The sequence below is a fragment of the Chroicocephalus ridibundus genome, chromosome 1 (genome assembly GCF_963924245.1).
Source record: "Chroicocephalus ridibundus chromosome 1, bChrRid1.1, whole genome shotgun sequence".
In the NCBI taxonomy this organism is placed as follows: Eukaryota; Metazoa; Chordata; class Aves; order Charadriiformes; family Laridae; genus Chroicocephalus; species Chroicocephalus ridibundus.
In genome coordinates, this window is record NC_086284.1 from 157,642,402 (window position 1) to 157,659,215 (window position 16,814).

The 16,814-nt window shown below is 55.2% G+C and overlaps 1 protein-coding gene across 5 annotated transcripts in view; it reads left to right on the plus strand.

Annotated features, from left to right (window-relative positions):
* The window catches only part of DENND2A (DENN domain containing 2A), a 63,473-nt gene extending 53,964 nt beyond the window's left edge, over nucleotides 1–9,509 (plus strand). For 3 of the 5 annotated variants that reach the window (XM_063320090.1, XM_063320080.1, XM_063320072.1), the window contains 6 exons: nucleotides 3,511–3,688; nucleotides 4,507–4,548; nucleotides 5,907–6,024; nucleotides 6,651–6,890; nucleotides 7,595–7,681; nucleotides 8,619–9,509. In XM_063320090.1, the coding sequence (XP_063176160.1) occupies nucleotides 3,511–3,688; nucleotides 4,507–4,548; nucleotides 5,907–6,024; nucleotides 6,651–6,890; nucleotides 7,595–7,681; nucleotides 8,619–8,650 (697 nt within the window). In that variant the 3' untranslated portion in view covers nucleotides 8,651–9,509. Of the gene's footprint in view, nucleotides 1–3,510; nucleotides 3,689–4,506; nucleotides 4,549–5,906; nucleotides 6,139–6,650; nucleotides 6,891–7,594; nucleotides 7,682–8,618 lie in introns of those variants that run through there. The other 2 variants (XM_063320064.1, XR_010069056.1) reach the window with 2 other exon arrangements.
* The last annotated feature ends 7,305 nt before the right edge of the window (nucleotides 9,510–16,814 follow it).

Here is a 16,814-nt window from a genome sequence, read left to right on the forward strand (position 1 = left end):
GGTTTCAAACTGAAAGACGGTAGATTGAGATTAGATATTAGGAAGAAATTCTTTACTGTGAGGGTGGTGAGGCACTGGAACAGGTTGCCCAGGGAAGTTGTGAATGCCCCATCCCTGGAAGTGTTCAAGGCCAGGCTGGATGGGGCTTTGAGCAACCTGGTCTAGTGGGAGGTGTTAGGCTTGGAATTAGATGATCTTTAAGGTCCCTTCCAACCTGAACCATTCTGTGATTCTATGATCCAGCTTGAGCAGTGCCCAGAAGTTCAGTGGCCACGTTCACTCTCTACACAGAGTGGTACCTGCTGTATTATGACTGTGATGTAGTTCAGGCAGCCTCCTCCGTCGCTGCTGGCTAAAGAGCATGTGGTCACACGGATGGCATAAAAGGACTGTACCATACTGGATTCTTTTGCAAGGCTCAGTAGCTGTGGTGTGAATCAGCAGTCCCTCACTGCTTATTGCAGTGCTGTATGCGAGAGAAGGAGGGATCTTAGGCTTGAGTCATTCCAAAGGACCGAGGTTCTGCTGGGCTCCTGGCAAGCTGCGTCTCCCTGAGACTATCTGCAGAACAAGTCTGACTGAATCATATGTGGAAGAGCTACCTCAATGTTACTTCCTCTGTGTCCATCTCTGAATTGCTTTGCCTCCAAAGGAGGTTCTCAGACCTCAGTCCTGTCAGTATTGTTCCTTGAAAATGTCTGCCCAGTGAGAAATGTTCCAGAGCAGAGATCACTAGGATTCATGCTGAAGGCAATGAGGCATTCACAGATGGAAGGGTGGAAGGGGAAGCTATCTTTACTTCCCACTGCGTGGTACGTACAATTTCAGACTTACACAGCTCTGTGACTTCCACTAACTGGACCTCAGCCATCTTTCCTCCCACTTAATCTCTCACGTACCATGTGTACTCGCTGGGACTTGAGAGCAGGGTTGAGGGAAGAACAAGCCACCATAAATATAGCAGGAGACAGCATGCCGTAATATCTCACCATGCCATAAATAACCATATACTTCAGCTGCACACTGTTCCTCTGTGGAGTTACCTGGAATCACAGAGATCCTTTCCTTTGTTTCTCAAATGCTGTCCGTAAAGGCAGTTCCCAGTTTTAGGCAGGAAAGTTGGACGTGCCTTCAAGATTGAGGGTTTGTGACAAAGGTGAAACTTCTAACACTTCCACCTTCAACCTCTCTTCAAAGAAGAGGAAGTCCAGTGGTGGTGGTCTAAGAGCAGTGCCACAGTGTGGCGCACAAGTGATGACAGGAGTTGTTCTTTCAGCTTTCACCATGATGCTGCTGCTTTTATTACTGGGGCTATTATCAGTCAGAGATTGAGAAGTGGTAAATATGCTCTGTAGTAATGGAGAGGAAGAGAAGTCTCTGCTTTTGCATCTGCTAACCTGGCCTGAGACATATGAGTGTACAAGTAACACCGCCTCAAAGGGGACAGTTTTTAAAGGATCTCATTAACTTGGAGAGCACTTCTAAGATGGCACATTCACTTCTGTTGCAGTTCCTTTCAAAATTAGCTTGTATGAAAGATATGAGAGAAATAATCTACTCTGATATTGTTCCCACATTTTTTCTGGGTAGGTTTGGCATTTTTTGTAAATGTTCCTGTTTCTTACTAGCTCTATGTTTTCCCACTATTTTCGTTTTGTTTTTCTCCTATTCGTTATCTACCTTGCCTGTGTGGTAGACACAGCAAGACATGGTCTTACTGGTGAGGGCAGTCACAGCTTGAGAGCAGTGACAGAAGAGCAGCCAGCGGGAATGAATGCGGAGAAGGGAGGGGGATACTCTAAGACCTTCCTAAACAAGGATGTGGAACTGAGGGGGTTTTACCAGCTAAAGGCTTAAAGCCCGTTCCCTACCTGTTGCAGTCCTAGATAAAATTCTCACGTGAAGCAGATTGCAGCCTCTCCCCTGAGATTTACTTATCTTCGAAAAGCATCATGTGTTTAACAATGTTTACTGCCTGATTTCTTCATACTGATGTCCCAGCAACCATAACTGTGTTCTGCTAAACTGAACTTCTCTGATGGAAGCCAGCCAGCTGTAGCCCAGCCGCCACGCTGCTCAGCGTGTGTTAGCGTTACAGCACAGGGATTCAAATCCACCAGACTTAGCTGGAGCTGGGGGGGAAGGGAAAGAAGGCTTCACTTTTCAGAGAGAGCTCGAGTCCACACCCATGAACCCCCCTTCCCTCTCAAATCAGCAATAAACTTCCAGATCCGGGATGCTGAGTGTAAATTCCCCCATGGAGTTTAACAGGAGCCAGCTGGGCGCCCTTCCTCGGCGACATGACTCTTCCTGGCTGCACCAGCCTCCCTCCCCTCCTCCAGCCATTCGAGTCCTGGATGCTAGTAAAACAAAATGACGTGATGTACAGGGTTTATAGTGGCGAGCCTTCCCCCTCCCTTGATGCATACAAATGCTTCCAGACCCAGAACGGATGAGTAACTGGTGCCCTGCAGCAAGCTCTGCCGTGTCTGCCTGCCTCCTGCCAGAGAGCTGATGGGGTTTCTGGACAGACCCTCTTGGAAGTTGTCACCAAAGGCGCTTCCAGCTGAGCTGCTGGTGGTCTTTGAAGGGGGAAGAAGGAAGTCTGTGGTCCTGTGAGCCGCAGGCAGCATCCCGCAGAGGCCTGCCATGTGCACCCCTCCGGGGATTTCACTCTCCTGTGGTTCTGAGTAGCCTTGGCAGGCTTCGCAGGCTGTGGGGTGCCTGTATAGCCTCGGCTGGAGGTGGCTGCCTTCCTCCTTCCCCCATGTTCCAGCATGGCTGCTAGGAGCTATTGGAGTGATTGGAACCGATATAAAAGCATACCATTGGAATGCAATTACTTCTGCTAAGGGTTGCCCAAAAGCAAAGCATATATGCTGCACAGGTAGCAAGCCAAGGGGCAGAGGTGGACCATAGGTGGAATGACGTGCAGAAACACCTGGTGACTTTGTGGCTGCAGGCTGCACCCAGGGATTTGCCGGGGAGTCCAAGCAGGTTGTCCAGCTGAGGCTAAGAGTATGGCCAATGGTAAGTGGGCCACAGTTGGGCCCAACAGATAGTTGCTGTAGTGGTGGACCTGGCTTCTGCACCCCACAGCTGTGTGCTGTCTGTGCTGGAGAGTGTAGCCCCTGTGCATTCAGACCTGTGGCTTTCCCATGGGAACAGCCACAGAGACATGCTGTGGGAGAATAAACTCGTTTCTCTAGTGAAAGGCAGTAGCATGGAAGACGCCATCTGATGTTTTCCATCAGGGCACTAGAGGAACAGATGCTGGATTCAGTGGGACCAAGCTCTTGTCACATGTGTGCGGGCCAGGATCATCTTTCATAACCTGGGCTCCTACCTCAAATTATTGCTCCTAAAACTGAAAAATGGGGTCAGAAATCTGAGAAAACCCCTAGTAATTACAAGGATCAATTGAACAATTGAAAGAGCCCTGACCTCTAGGAAGCACCACTGATCTCCTGACTGACCAGCCATTGCCCTTTGTTGTGTTTCATCTTCCAGCACTCTCTCCAAGTGTTGCCATGCCACAGTGGCCCTCCTGTACCCCTTCACCTGGCAGCACACCTACATCCCTGTGCTGCCGCCTTCCATGATCGACATCGTGTGCTCTCCCACCCCCTTCCTCATCGGCCTGCTCTCCAGCTCCCTGCCCCGCCTGAAGGAGCTCCCAGTGGAGGAGGTGAGCCATGCCCCCACACCGCAGCCTTGCTCTTGGTTGCTTCCAGTGGGCTGAGTTGTCTTCTGTCCCAGAAAGGCTGCTCTCGAGAGTCTGCCTTGGCAGCTGGCAGCATGAGGGAGCTGAGCTCTCGTCCTCTGGCTCCTGCAAGCGTGGGGATGAGGGAAGAGGCGGACATCCCCCGGGGAGACAGAGGTCTGCGCTCTGCCTTGTCCGCAGCTTGGGAAGGCGGGGGGCTGGGATCTCCTACCATGGGGCTGCAGCGGGTAGGAGATGATTTTATTTAAGTTTCTGTTGGTTTCTGCGTAGCGCTGTCTAGGGGCTAAGCACAAAGTCTGCCAGGCTTGACGTATAATTGCTACAAATTGGCCAGGATAGCTGGCCCTCTGATTAACACAGGTGCCTAATGGAAGGGGTAAATAGTTAAGAACAAGGTTCATGGTGCACAAGGGTGGACGCAGCAAGGCTGAACATGATGGGGGAGTCATCTCCCTCCCTGCCCACCCAGGGGACAGCAGTGCAGCACATGGGGAGAAAAGACGGAGCTCTGACCCTGATGGGGTGGTGAGGAGTGGTGGGATGGGCTTGGAGCACGGCCTCCTGCTGTCCAAGCTGTTCTGCGGTTTGTGGCGACATCGTTAGAAAGCCGCAACAAGGGCTCCGCTTTTGGCTTGCGCTTGGGTGCCTGCTCCAGCTGCAGTGCTGGGTAGGAGGAGCAGGGGCAGGGCCGAAGCATTTCCTCCAGAGCAGTTGTAGATTAAGATAAACTCCAATGATGGAAATAATGACTTCCCCTTTTATTCTTGCTCTGTCGTTCTTAGGTCCTCGTTGTTGACCTTGTAAATAACCGGTTTTTGAGACAGGTGAGCAGAGCTATTTCGTATCCTCCATCTTCTATCCCCTTCTTCCACGACGCCTTACCTCCATCTGTGTTTGCTGACCCACCTGGGTGGCTGGATCACTTACTCCCATGCAAACTGTGGCAGGATTTGTGATTGGCATTGTTGTACGAGTTGCTGTGTATATATGTAATATGAGAGTCCCAAATCACAGCTATTGAGGACCAAACCATTGTCCATTATCTATCTCTCTTTTTTTTAAAGAGGGAAACAGTGCTACTTGAGCACTGCAGGTCCTTAACGGGTCCTTAAATGGCATCCTGTAAGGCTGAGGGCAGAGCTGGAAAGCCTCGGCTTAGCACTGTCTGCTGGGGAGCAGCGTGGGCTCTTCCAGCCTGTGTCTGTCAGTCCTGCTCCTATCACGTACCTGGCCCAGAGCGGGAAAGGGAGCCTTGATTTCTTCAAATCCCTTCTTGCCTGAGGAGCTTGTGATTCCTTGCTCCTTGCACTAGGTGTGACACAAGTAGGAAGCTGGTAAATGGGAACCCAGCAGTTGCTCTGCAGATGAAATTGCCTGCTGATTCTTACTTCCCTTTGTTGTGGAAAGGAGGAGCAGGATGTTGAAGGGAAGTGGGCAGATGAACGAACGTCCTTCTGGCCTGGGAAGCTAGTTTTTCCCCTAAGCTCTTCAGCAGATCACTGAGCAGTGCTGGCTGCATCGGTCTCTGACATGTGTCAGGTCCCGTGGGTGGGAGGGGACGAGCACATCTCCTGCTGCAGGGTGTAGCGTGTGGGTGAAGGCCACTCCTTCGGTGCAGTTCTTGCTTGACAGCTGCCTTAGCTGCAGGGAAATGCTTTACTTCGCACCTCTCTTTTGGAGGTTTAAGCTAAATCACACTGTCTCAGTCGGGGCACACACTCAGCGGCAGTTCCTTGGTCTACGGGAACCCATTACGCCTCCATAACGCGATCGGTGCCTGAGCGGAGCTGAGCAGGGGGTTGTGCTCACCTGGCTGCTCGCCAGCATTGTTCAGATACATCCTCTTTGTGGTGGTGCGAGTGCTTGCAGGCAGACAGTGGGGCCACCGGTGAGCCCTGCCCAGTAGCCTCCCAAATAGGACATCTGAAATTCTTCCAGAATAGGAGAATATTTGGGACAAGACACCCCCTTTCTTTTTCCTCTCGCGCTTCTTGATAGTCCTGCACTGGGAGGTGCTGGGAAAGTGCCAAGTGTATTACAAGTTCTCCCTCTTCCTTTCCTCACAGTTCATTTTTAGTGCTCCCCCTGCTGTGCTAGGGACGGGATAGGAGCTGGTGAGGAGAAGGGCAGGGTCTGGCCATGTCCGGGTCCCAGGCCCTGAGGAGGTGGCTCTGTTTTGCAGATGGAAGATGAGGACTCCATCCTGCCCCGCAAGCTGCAGGCTGCCCTAGAGCACATTTTGGAGCAGAGGAACGAGCTGGCAAGCGACAAGGAGGAGGGCCCTGTCAATGGCAAGCAGGGTAAAGCACAGTGCCTTTCAGCTTAAAACCACGTCTCTTCCTGCCTCTTTTTCTCCTGTCGCTTCTTAGGGGAAAACTAAGCTTGTATTGAATTTAACACCACAGAAACTGGAGGTAGGTGAGGATTTTGGTTGAAGCTGTGTTAAATATTCTGTTGCACTGGGGACAATTCTCTTTGCGTGAAGAGAAACAGTATTTGCCTCTTCCTGGCTCTGTCTGTTTTCCCCTACGGCTCCAGGGAACCCCTTTTGGTGGGGAGGGGGGTGTCCCACAGGTCTCTCTGCTGCTGACCCCGTGAGTGATGCAGGCTCCTCTGGGGGACAGGCCCCCTGCGGAGCTGCAGTCTCTGAGGTGGCTGTGTAGCTCACAGGTGACTGGGCTGAGGCGGCTCTTTCGGGTGCAGCAGGGGCATCTCCTGGTTGCAGGGGAGACAAGACAAAGCTGCGTGGCTTTCAAGGGAGTAGTAGCCCAGTCCTCTTCCATGGCAAGCACTTCCTAGGATGCTCTCTGTCTTGGGCATCTTTTCCTGCTCAGGTCGTAAAAAGCCAGGGAGTTTGTGCCCAGGGCTTTTCCTAGCATGTTCTTACAGCACTGTCCTCACCGCTGCCTCTTTCTTTTCTCCTTAGAGACCAGCCCTTTGAATGAGGTGGTGTCAGAGGCCTTTGTCCGTTTCTTTGTGGAGATCGTGGGCCACTACTCCCTCTTCCTGACCCCCACCGAGCGAGAGGAGCGGACCCTGCAGCGCGAAGCTTTCCGCAAGTCTGTCTCATCCAAGAGCCTCCGACGCTTCCTGGAGGTCTTCATGGAGACACAGATGTTCGGGGGCTTCATTCAGGAGCGGGAGCTGCGGAAGCAGGGGGTCAGAGGTGAGGGGCTCTGCCTGGGTTCTGCAGTTGTGGAAACTCCACTGTTGCTCCCACAAGAGCTGGCACATGCTCACCAGCCCCATCCCCAGCACCGTGATGCTGGGACACCAGGAGGGAGATGGTAGGGAAGCAAGAGTGCAGGCTGATGGTTTGTTCTGACACCCCTGGGTGGCCTTCAGGGAGTCACTCGGGGATTTTTTTGTCTCTGCTTCCTTATCTTCCCCAAGGGGCACATCGCCTCACAGGAGCATAGTGGGACATAGTGGAGAATGGGGGCTTTTTGTGTGTGATCTGGTAGTTTCTCATTGAGGTTGGCGTTACAGGCACCCTTCACCGCTGCAGTAAGGGACATAAACAGTATCCTCCATGTGTGTGCCTCTTTGTTCCATGTTGAATTCCCATCAGGACCGTCACAGAAGGGGTACACTGCTGGCACAGTGTATGGATTGGTTATAGCTGTTTTGGCTAGTAGAAAACATGAATGCACGTGTCCTTCCCAGAGCTGCTTCTGTTGTTTCACTCCTGTTATCCCACAGTCCCAAGGGCTCTACTGGGAGCTGAAGTTTTTCATCCCTGCTGCTGCTTGATGCTGGCTTAGCCGTTCCCCGCCAGGCACCAGCGAGCAGTGGGCACTTGAGTAGGTGGCTGAGTAAAAGAGGTTAAATCTTGTGTGACGATTGTTGTTGACTTGTTTTTTTCTGCAGGTCTGTTTGAGGTACGGGCTCAGGAGTACCTGGAAACACTTCCCAGCGGGGAGCAGAGTGGAGTCAATAGGTTCCTGAAAGGCCTAGGTAAGGAACAAGCAAATCCCTTGGCTTCTCAGGAGGCTTGGGCTTCTTGTTGCCTTCAGGTTTGGCAGCAGAGAAGCTGCTGAAGGGTGGTAGGACTCTACTAGTGACTGCATGTGGCTTCCTGCAGAGCAGCGCTCTGAGTCTTGAGCGATCAGTGCCTGGCCATGTATCCCTGCTCCAGCACCCTGTTGGCTCTGTCCCCTGGTCTGCCACTTGTCTGGAGGCTGGTGGGGAACCAAAGTTTGGGCCATGAGCTATGTCGTGCCTTCCAAAGGATACAGACGGGTCTGAGGATGCAGTGGAGCAACCAGTGACTCAGGGGTGGTGGAGGCAGTTCCTGATGGGGAGAGTGACACAGCCTCCACGGCCTTCAGGTTTGCCCTTAGGGATCAGTGGTGGGAGTCGCCCAGGAGTATCCTAAGGCTGAATCCATTTTCTGCTGTAAGTGAGGCTAGACGAGAGCTACAGACTGAGGTTAGAAGTCCTTGATAAGTCATTGGACATCATGGCTAAGAGAGTTTGATCTTTTGTTCAGATCACATCCCTGGCCCTCTTGTCTTTTCTTGGCCATTTAAGAGCAGCAGTGTCAGTGAGGCCGGTGTGCCCTGCCTCTTACCCACACACGCTCTGCCCAGGTGAGCTTAGTAATACCTTCACCTTCCAGGACCACTGGGCAACTGGGTTTCTGGAACGTGTGTCTGGGAGCTTGCAGGGTCCCAGTCTGCAGCGCTGCCCCCAGGGGATGGGCAGAGCTATGACCTGCTCTGCAGGCACCTACTTGAGCTTTCCAGGGCAGGCGGAGGTGGGTAAGGACCAAAGGCTGGCAGCAGGAATGATTCTCTGCATAGGCCTGCATGGCTGGTGGTGAGTGGGGGGGAGAGTGACACTTGCTTTACCTGTCGCTGTGGGGAGTCCATTTTCCTTTCTCTCTCTCCAGGTAGCAAAATGAAATTCCTCCACAAAAAGTAAGAGCGAAGCACATCCCCGTTCCACAGAAGAGAATGGCTTTACCATTTAACAGCAATAAATCAGACTATTATCATCTGTTTCCATTCGGCCTGCTCCCAGGAGCCAACAGCCTCGGGCGAGCTGACTGCAGCCAGGACGTGCTCGCATGGATGTGTGGCGCCGCAGGAAGATTTGATGGCTGCGGGGCTGCCGGGACAGGTTTCTGGATATCTACAGTACCATGCACTGGACCAAGCACTCTCTGAACTCTGCACTAGCACGTTGCAGGCATCCCAGCGGATTGGATCTCTTAGCTAGTCAATTCTTTGTTTTGTTGTATTTTTTTTCTATTTATGTTGGGGTTAGAACAATTATTAACCGATGACTCTTGCCCTGCCTCCTCTCTGCCTGGTGCTGCAGGAGGCCGAAGCAGGACTCCCACGGTACTGAGCAGGCAAAGCTCGGGCATGGAGGAGGGGAGGAACAGAGATGTATGGAAATAGGTCCCTGCAAAGCGAGGATGCTGAGGGCTGCAGGGGCGATGTGGACTGACCAGGAGGAGCTTCCAAGCAAGGGAGAGGGGGTGAGGGGGAACCACTAAACCTACTGAGGACTTGATGGGCCGGCCAGCTCCTCGGGCGGCTGTGCCAGGGTGTCCTGGCACGCAGAGAGGCCTTTCCTTACGCAGTGTAATTAAAACCGAGTGGTGTAAAAGGCATGTGGACCCTTGGTGTTTTGGGGAAGGTTGGTGAAGCCGGAGAGGACACCTAGGAGCTGAGCCCTTGGCTTGGCCAAGCCCTCGGCTTCCCCGTGAGCCTCGCAGCCCGGGTGGCCTCGTTCGCTCGCCTGGCTGCCTGCAGGGGGAGCCGAAGCGGAGCCTGCGTCTGGAAGGCGAGACGGGCTCTCCGCTCCCCTCTCAGGTGTTGCTGCCGGGGGTGCAGTAGGAAGCCGGAAAGGGGGGCGTGCTTGCTGCTGCCTTTGGAGCTCCTGGGTGGGGAGGAGGTAGGACCTGCCATTGCCCCCCTCCTGCTGGCTTCTCTGCCTGTTTTGGTGGGGAGGAGAGGTGGGAGGTGTCAGGGGAGGTTTGAGGAGCTTGAGGGCAGGATGAGGGCTCTTTCCAACTGGTGCAAAAGCTTTTTCCCTTGTACCGCTTGTGAGGGCAGTGTCCAAAGCTCTAGGTAACCCTGCTTGAGCAGGGGGTTGGCCCAGATGACCTCCAGGGGTCCCTTCGCACCTCAACCCCTCTGTGGTTCTGTGGTGAGCACCATAAACGCAGGAGAGCAGTAGTGCCGTGCTGGGCAGGGGCAGGTAGGCAGCACCTGCATCTCTACACTCCCCAACTCCTCTGCGGAGACAGTTGAAGGAGCGATAGAAGGGGGTCAGAGAAGCCAGGGGCATTTATCTGCCCCCTCCCCAGGGTCAGGCTCCCGCAGGGGTGACCAGGGGATGGTGTACTGAGCAAAATTGTCACTACTTAAAGCCCACTCCATCAGAGGAGGCGGTGGTGGTCTGCCAAAGGAAACTGCAGTGGAGGTCAAGGTGAATCAAACACTGTGTTTTGGTTCGCTTTTTAAAAGGTGTTTTTAATGGAGGCAAAAGGGGTTTTGCGAAGCCGGGACGCACCCACACAACGCAGAGGCGGCCAGGATGCCTACAAAGCTTTGTGGCGTGCTAAATGAAGCTGCTCTCGTGGCTCAGTTTAGGCCTCCAGAAGCAGGTCTCCTACATGGTCCCCCACCGCCAAGCCTGTGCCCGGGGGCTCTGCGTTCCCCTTCTCAGGTGACGTTTCCAACAGCGTGGGACTTTGTCTTCCTCGGTGGGAGCCGTGGTAAGGAGCTGGGCGGGTTCCCTGGGGCACACGATGCCGACAGGCCCCTTGGCTCAGCTTGAACTCGCGTGTGAGCATGCTGAGATACTGTCAGCTTTTACTGCAACATCCTTCTCGCTCGAATCAAAATGGGTTGTGAAATAGCCCCGTTTGTCTCATTTAGGGGTCTCCAAGTGGGCTCTGCCATCACTTGGCTCTGTGGTTACTCAGTGCTTTCATTGGCAGCTCTCAGGAAAGCAGGAATCAAGCTGACGTAGCGTACAAAATCCAGGGGAGTGTTAAAAAACAGCGGCATGAGAAGTGCAGTGAAAGTGATATTTACAGCCATGTCATGAAGGATTTAAAATGAAACTCGGACAGAGCGTGCTGGTCTCCAGCTGCAGGACAGCCTCTCCAGCTTTACCTCGAGCCGTGTTGCTCCGGGATGAGGAGGACCCTGCGCCCCTCAGGGCTCTGGAGGCTTTGGAGGAACCCACCTGTGAAGAGAAGCTGTAAGATGGGCTGTGCTGGGTCTGACAACGGGCCCGTGTGTCCTCCCAAGGAGGCTGCCAACAGCAGATGCCGAGGGAAGACTGTGTGAACAGAGCCCTGTACACTACAAACGTACACACACACTATATATATTACTGTATATACACCCAGAACATTATACTTGCCTACTGTACATCCCACAACCAAGGGTTTCCCGCACCAGAGCTGGTGTCTGGGTGCTTTGGAGCCTTGGATGAGTTTCTCCTCCGTGACCATGTGTATGTGGGTGCTAAAGGCAAGGGGCCAGTCCAGGGGCAGTATGGATAGGCCGAGGGATGCTGGAGACTGGGGACACTCTCTCTGTGTGGTTAAATGTTAAAAACTGCGATCTCCACTCCGTGATGGTCCCTGAGTAATTAAGCAGCTCGCACACGCCAACGTGAGCAGCTCTGCGGGGCTGGGAGCCCGTGAAGTCCAGGCGAGCTGAGCTTGGTGACTCCCAAGTCACCTGCTAAACCCTGAACCCCGTACCCATCCTTGGCTTTCTGAGGGCTCAGGGTGCTGGGAAAATGCCAACTGACGGTGGCCAGTGGTGACAGGACAGATGGGGAGCCCCGTGCGTGGAGTTTAGGAGACGAGACCATGCTCTGCACAGGTGGGCCTGATTTGGTTGTGGAGGGGTGTAGCCGAAGGGTGGCTGTGTGGGGGGCTCCCCGGCGGGCGGGTTGGCGGGGGGGGGGTTGCAGCCTACCTCTCTGCCTGGAGACGGCTTTCAGGTCGCAGGTACCAGCAGGCAGCTTGCAGGTGTAGAGCCCCAGGCAGCCACCGCAGTCAGAGGGCTTCTGGCAGGGCCGGGAATGGATGCCATGGCAGGAGTGCTACAGAGGGAGGGAGAGAGGTGGCCACGGTGCCGGCAAACAGCCTTGCCCAGCCCTGGCCTGGCACCCCCTCCCAGGCACAGCCTTGTCATCGCTCTCTGCTCACGCTGCTGAGAGCCACGGCCCCCAGGAGCCTGTGCCATGCACAAGCTCGAAGAGATTGTTTCTGCCCAGGCTTGGGCTGCCTGAGAGCAGCCTCTTGTCGAGTCAGACGGTTTCCTTTTGGGGTGTGCGTGCCCCACAGCCGGTTTTGTTGGTTTGGGGTGACGTGAATTGCTCAGCCCCAGGACCGCACTTGCCAGGGGCTGTTGGCTCTGGCACACTGGAGCTGACAGCGATGTGATACCTTGGGGGTGAGATGAGCTCAAAAGAGCCTCTTCATCTCCCCCAGACGGGCAGGCCGGAGAGGCTCTCCTTAGAAAGCAAAGCCAAGTTGCAGAAGATGATACGATATACTGGGATGGGCATTTGCTGCTGGATGGTTGGTTTCCACTTAAAATGGTACCATAATGCAGTAAAACCTGCAGCAGCGGGACAAGCTGCTCAGCAGGCTGCAGAGCAGCAGCTTCGTGCGAGCAGCTGGAGAAGTCGGGGCCGGAGGAAGCGGTTTCAGGGGCAGCCCGTTCCTGCTTTGAGCAGAAAGCTCGCTAAGCGGCTGGCCCCCGCGGCTGAAGGGCGGCCGCCTGTGTGGCACCAGGTGGGTGTCCTCAGCCCACCTCCTGGGCATGGCGTTGTGGGACACGGACCCAGGCCTGCGCTCGCCTCCTGACCCGCTCACCACCTGCATGCACAGCCGCCGGCTCTGCCCTGAGCCTCGCCAGGTGCCAGGTGGGGTGTAGGGCTGTCCCTGCCCACCACCCTTGCCTACCCCACAAGCCGAACAGCGCTGTGAGGCTGTCTTGTGGCCAGTGCTTTCACGTTCGGCTCATGAGGAATGGCCCAAAAGTGGCTTTTTCTACCCAATGTTTGCAGGGACACGGAGCGCTCAGCATCTGCTCCTGCTGCCCTCAGTCCTATCTGCTTTTTATGTCCCCACAGGGACTGCCGGGCAGCGAGGTTCTGCGTGGGGATGCTGAGGGGTCAGGTGTGTGCGGGGGACACGGTTTTGAAGCTGGAGAGCTGTCTGAGCCGCTCGGGCAGGTACCACCAACGTGAGGGCAGCCCATGGGTCACAGTGTGGGTGCAGGAACCCTCTGCCTGGTGCCACTCCAGCCCTGCTCTCCCAACCCCCTTGCCTGCCTGGCGCGGGTGCGCAGCCAAACTGTGAGAGTTTGGGGGGCAAAAACTGCCGGGAGCTCAGGGCGCAGGTCTGTGCCGGGAGGGTGCTCTCCCGCCCCTGCGTGGCAGCGTGTTTTGGGGCTGTCCTGCCTGGTTTCGGTGTCTCTGTGCTGCACAGACCTGCCGGAGCCGCTGCTGGCTCCCTGTTATAACAAGGTCCCGTTTCTTTGGCCCCATCCTCTTCATTAGGCACCTGTAACACCATCACGTGCAGCCCCTCCGTGCCCTGCAGGCGGGTGAGCTGAAGGGGCTCACTGAGTTGCCCGACCCCGGGGTGAGGAGCGGGGGGCTGGTGCCTCCCCTCACTCCTGGTCCCACTGCAAACCCTCATCCTCGCTGGCCCCAGGCGGCTTGTGCTTACCGTGTCCCCGTTGAACTTCCCGTGGCCCTTCAGGTGATGGCTCAGCCCCGGGCTCCTGCTGCGGGAGGGCTGCCGTGGGAGTCTCCGGAGCTTGCCGAGGGGGTCCTGCTTGCTGCTGCCCAGTGGGGGCTTGGCCATGGCCTTGCTGGGGGACCTGGAGCTGGGAGAGGCCTCTCCCATCACCTCCCATGCACCGGACAGGGGGTGGCTGCCCTCCGAGCCCTGCGAAGGCAAGTTGTCCCCTCCATCTCCAGGTGCCCGAGGGTCTTCTCCATGGCTCCCAGGTCCTGGCTGCCTCTCCCGGGTGCCAGCACGGCCCCCCACTGCCTCAGATGGTGCCGGAGCTGAAGAGAGCAGCACCAGGAGGAGAGCAGTGACCGTTAGCGCCTGGACCTTCATCCTCAGGGCCTGGCTCTGCTCAGCATCCTCCTGCCCGGCCGATGCTGTTGGAGGCAGGAGCAGAGGTGGAAGCTGCCTCTCTTCCCTACCGCTGGATCCAGCCGAAGTCATTTTTATAGCGCAGGGACCTACCCCGGGGGCACAGCCCTTTCCCCCGCCCCTGCTGTGTCCCACCTCCCCGCCCGCCCGCCTGCGAGCAAACCCCGCTCCTTGCGTGGGCCCCTGTCCCCCTCCCTCTGCTCCCAAAGGCCCCAGCACCCTCCTGCCACGGCCACCCTGTCCCCGCTGGGTGGCGGGTACGTGCGTGTCTGTGCACCGGCGCGTGGCGTCTCCCACTTGTGAGCGCGGAGTCTTTCAGCTAAGCAGCACTTGCAAGTAAGGTCTTAGTAAAAGGAGGGGGGCGCCGGTAAATGTTTGTGGGTGGGTGGACGAGGGAGAGGGGATGTATAAGACCAAAGCGGGTCCCTTTGGCCTCTGAAAAGGCAGCCATTGAATTTTCATTGTGTTTCCGAAGGAGGCAGCGCTGATGTGTTGCAGCTCTATCCTATTCTCCAGCCCACCCCTCTTGCCTTCTCAGCTCTTTGCCCAGTTTTAGCCAAATCTGATGGAAAGGTGGCAGGCTCGGAGGGAAGGAGTTGCTACCAGCCTGGTGAAAGTGGTCTGGGTGGAGGGAAGACACCCAATGAAGGCCTCCATCCGTTGCGGTGGGAGGTCATTTCTTATTCAAGAGCAGAGCACATATGGGAGAGCTGTGTTTGACTAAGCTTTGGTTGGCTTTTGTGTCGTGTTAGATACCAGTGATCTGCTCCTCAGTCAAGGGTCCTCTCCAGTGGGTGACCTCTGTGTGAAACGAAGGGTGAGTCCGTACTCCAGGCTTACTATCCATCGGGCTCAAAAAACAGCCACCATCAACACCCAGCTCTGCTGGAAACTAGTTTTAATGAGTTTCAGTGTTCACCAAACTGTTGGCTGGTTACCCATGGTGACCACAGTTGCATCTGGTGTACACCATGTGTTAGGAGACGGAGGTCATCCTTCCTCATTGCTTCCATGGGAGATGCCCATGTTCCCTAATACTTGTCCATATTTGGCCTCTCTCTCGGATGGGGAAGAGACAACACCCTCCACCATGTCACGGCCTTCCTGCCAACACCTTCTTGATCAGAAGGCTGTAGTCACAGCCCTGAGCATGGGGACTAGCCCCTTTCCCTCAACCCCACTGTCTAGCAGGGAGGCTCACCCCTGGAGCCTTTTTCCACTGAGTTCCGGCTCCTCGTCCACCAAAGGGCAACATTTGCACGTGCACGGGGCTGCAGAAAAGAGGCTTTTCGTTCAGAAATGTTCTCTGTACCTGCTGAGGAGGGACCGACAGCGGTGGCTTTAGATGCAGCATTTGGGTAGGGTGCAATTACCGCTTCCAGCCAGAAGATAGCTCTGAATTAAAGAGCTAGGCAGGACGGGGCAGCAGTCACACCACCGCAGCCTCCGCCGCCTCCGGCTGCTCCAAGGACAGAATTCCAGTGTGAAGGGAGGAAGGACTCTGGAGGGCTTAGTGAGTGTTTTTGTGCCCGTGTAAAGCTGAGTGCCAGTTCCCCCTGTCCCACCATGGCTTCAAAGGTAAAAAAGAAAAACCACCCACCACAGCAGGCTCCTCTGCAGAGCTGTCAGCCCATTGCCCTGGGTGTGAGCAAAAGGAAGGCAGGAGACCACGCAGGAGACCAGAGAGCTGACTTCTACACATCTGCCTGTGTAGGAGCCCCCATCCTGCCCTCCCCCAAACATCACTTGGGCATTTGCAATTGCATGGTGGGCATTCCTCTGTGGACTGGGGATGAGTTCGCGTGATTGCCGTCCTGTCCTTCTCACCTCTGAGGTGGGAATAGCTCAGTAGGCTTGAGCCAGCAAGCATCCCCCTGTGAGACCCACACAGAGGTCTCCTGCCCCTGGCCCACTGCCATCCCCTGCTACTCCCCTTTCAGCCACTGATGGTCCTGTGTAAGACTGAAAAAAACAGAGGCAGAGCTGGTGCCTTTCCACCCTTGAGTTTAGTCGCTCTAGGGCTAGAAGACATCTAGAGGAGCTATCTCTGGGAGACCAGTTACACAACAGAAGAGTGAGAAGCTGATTTCCATAGCCAAGCTGGCAACGTTAGCTAATTGCCAAAAGGCTGTGGAACAGGATAAAATTGATCTAAGCGTAGATGTCCTTGCTAATAAAGATGCCGGAGGGGTTAAAGGCAGAGGGATAACCGTGCAGCTCTAGCCTGGGCAGGGTCAAGGAAGCTCTGCTCTGTGCCTGCCTTTAGAGTCATTTGAGCTACACAGCTTTCGTGTCCACCTGTAAACAAGGGCTGTGCTTCCCCTCCTCATTATCTGTCATTATCCTGCGCTTCTGCAATGGTACCAGGAGACTTCTTGTTCTGGAGGGAAGCGAAGGTGCGAGTGAATGTTTTGGTCCCAGCAGGCAGCGCTCTGTAAGGACTGTATGTCTGCCAGTGCTCCTCTCCAGCCAGCCCCCAGTGGGAAGTTTTCTGTGTCAAGTACCCGGTGTTTTGCCAAGTGGTCCCAAAGGGAGGCATGGAGACAGGGGCTTGCTCCAACTTTCCGAGGTGTGTATGTGGGTGAGCGGGGTGTTTGCTCTTGACACTCTGGGCTGAGGAGGAAGGAAGCCCCAAGTTCAGATGAATGTGTGCAGGACAAGGGGCAGTCATCTTTTAAAGGCCACCAGCTTGGCCCCTGGTTACCCATCTTTGGTTAGTCTTGCCTGCTTTCTCCAGGGGCACTGGACTTCAGGCAAGACAGGGCAGCATTTGCTGCCTGGCTTGGGAAGACTGATGAGGTTGTCACCAGTTTTTCCTTACAAAGAAGTTCCCTGGGTTGGGGCCTCCTCCTCTGAGGGTTTACCCAAGACCAAAACAGATGAGTGTTCTCCTTAGAGGGGGAGGTGAGATAAACTGTGAACAGGCAGTAG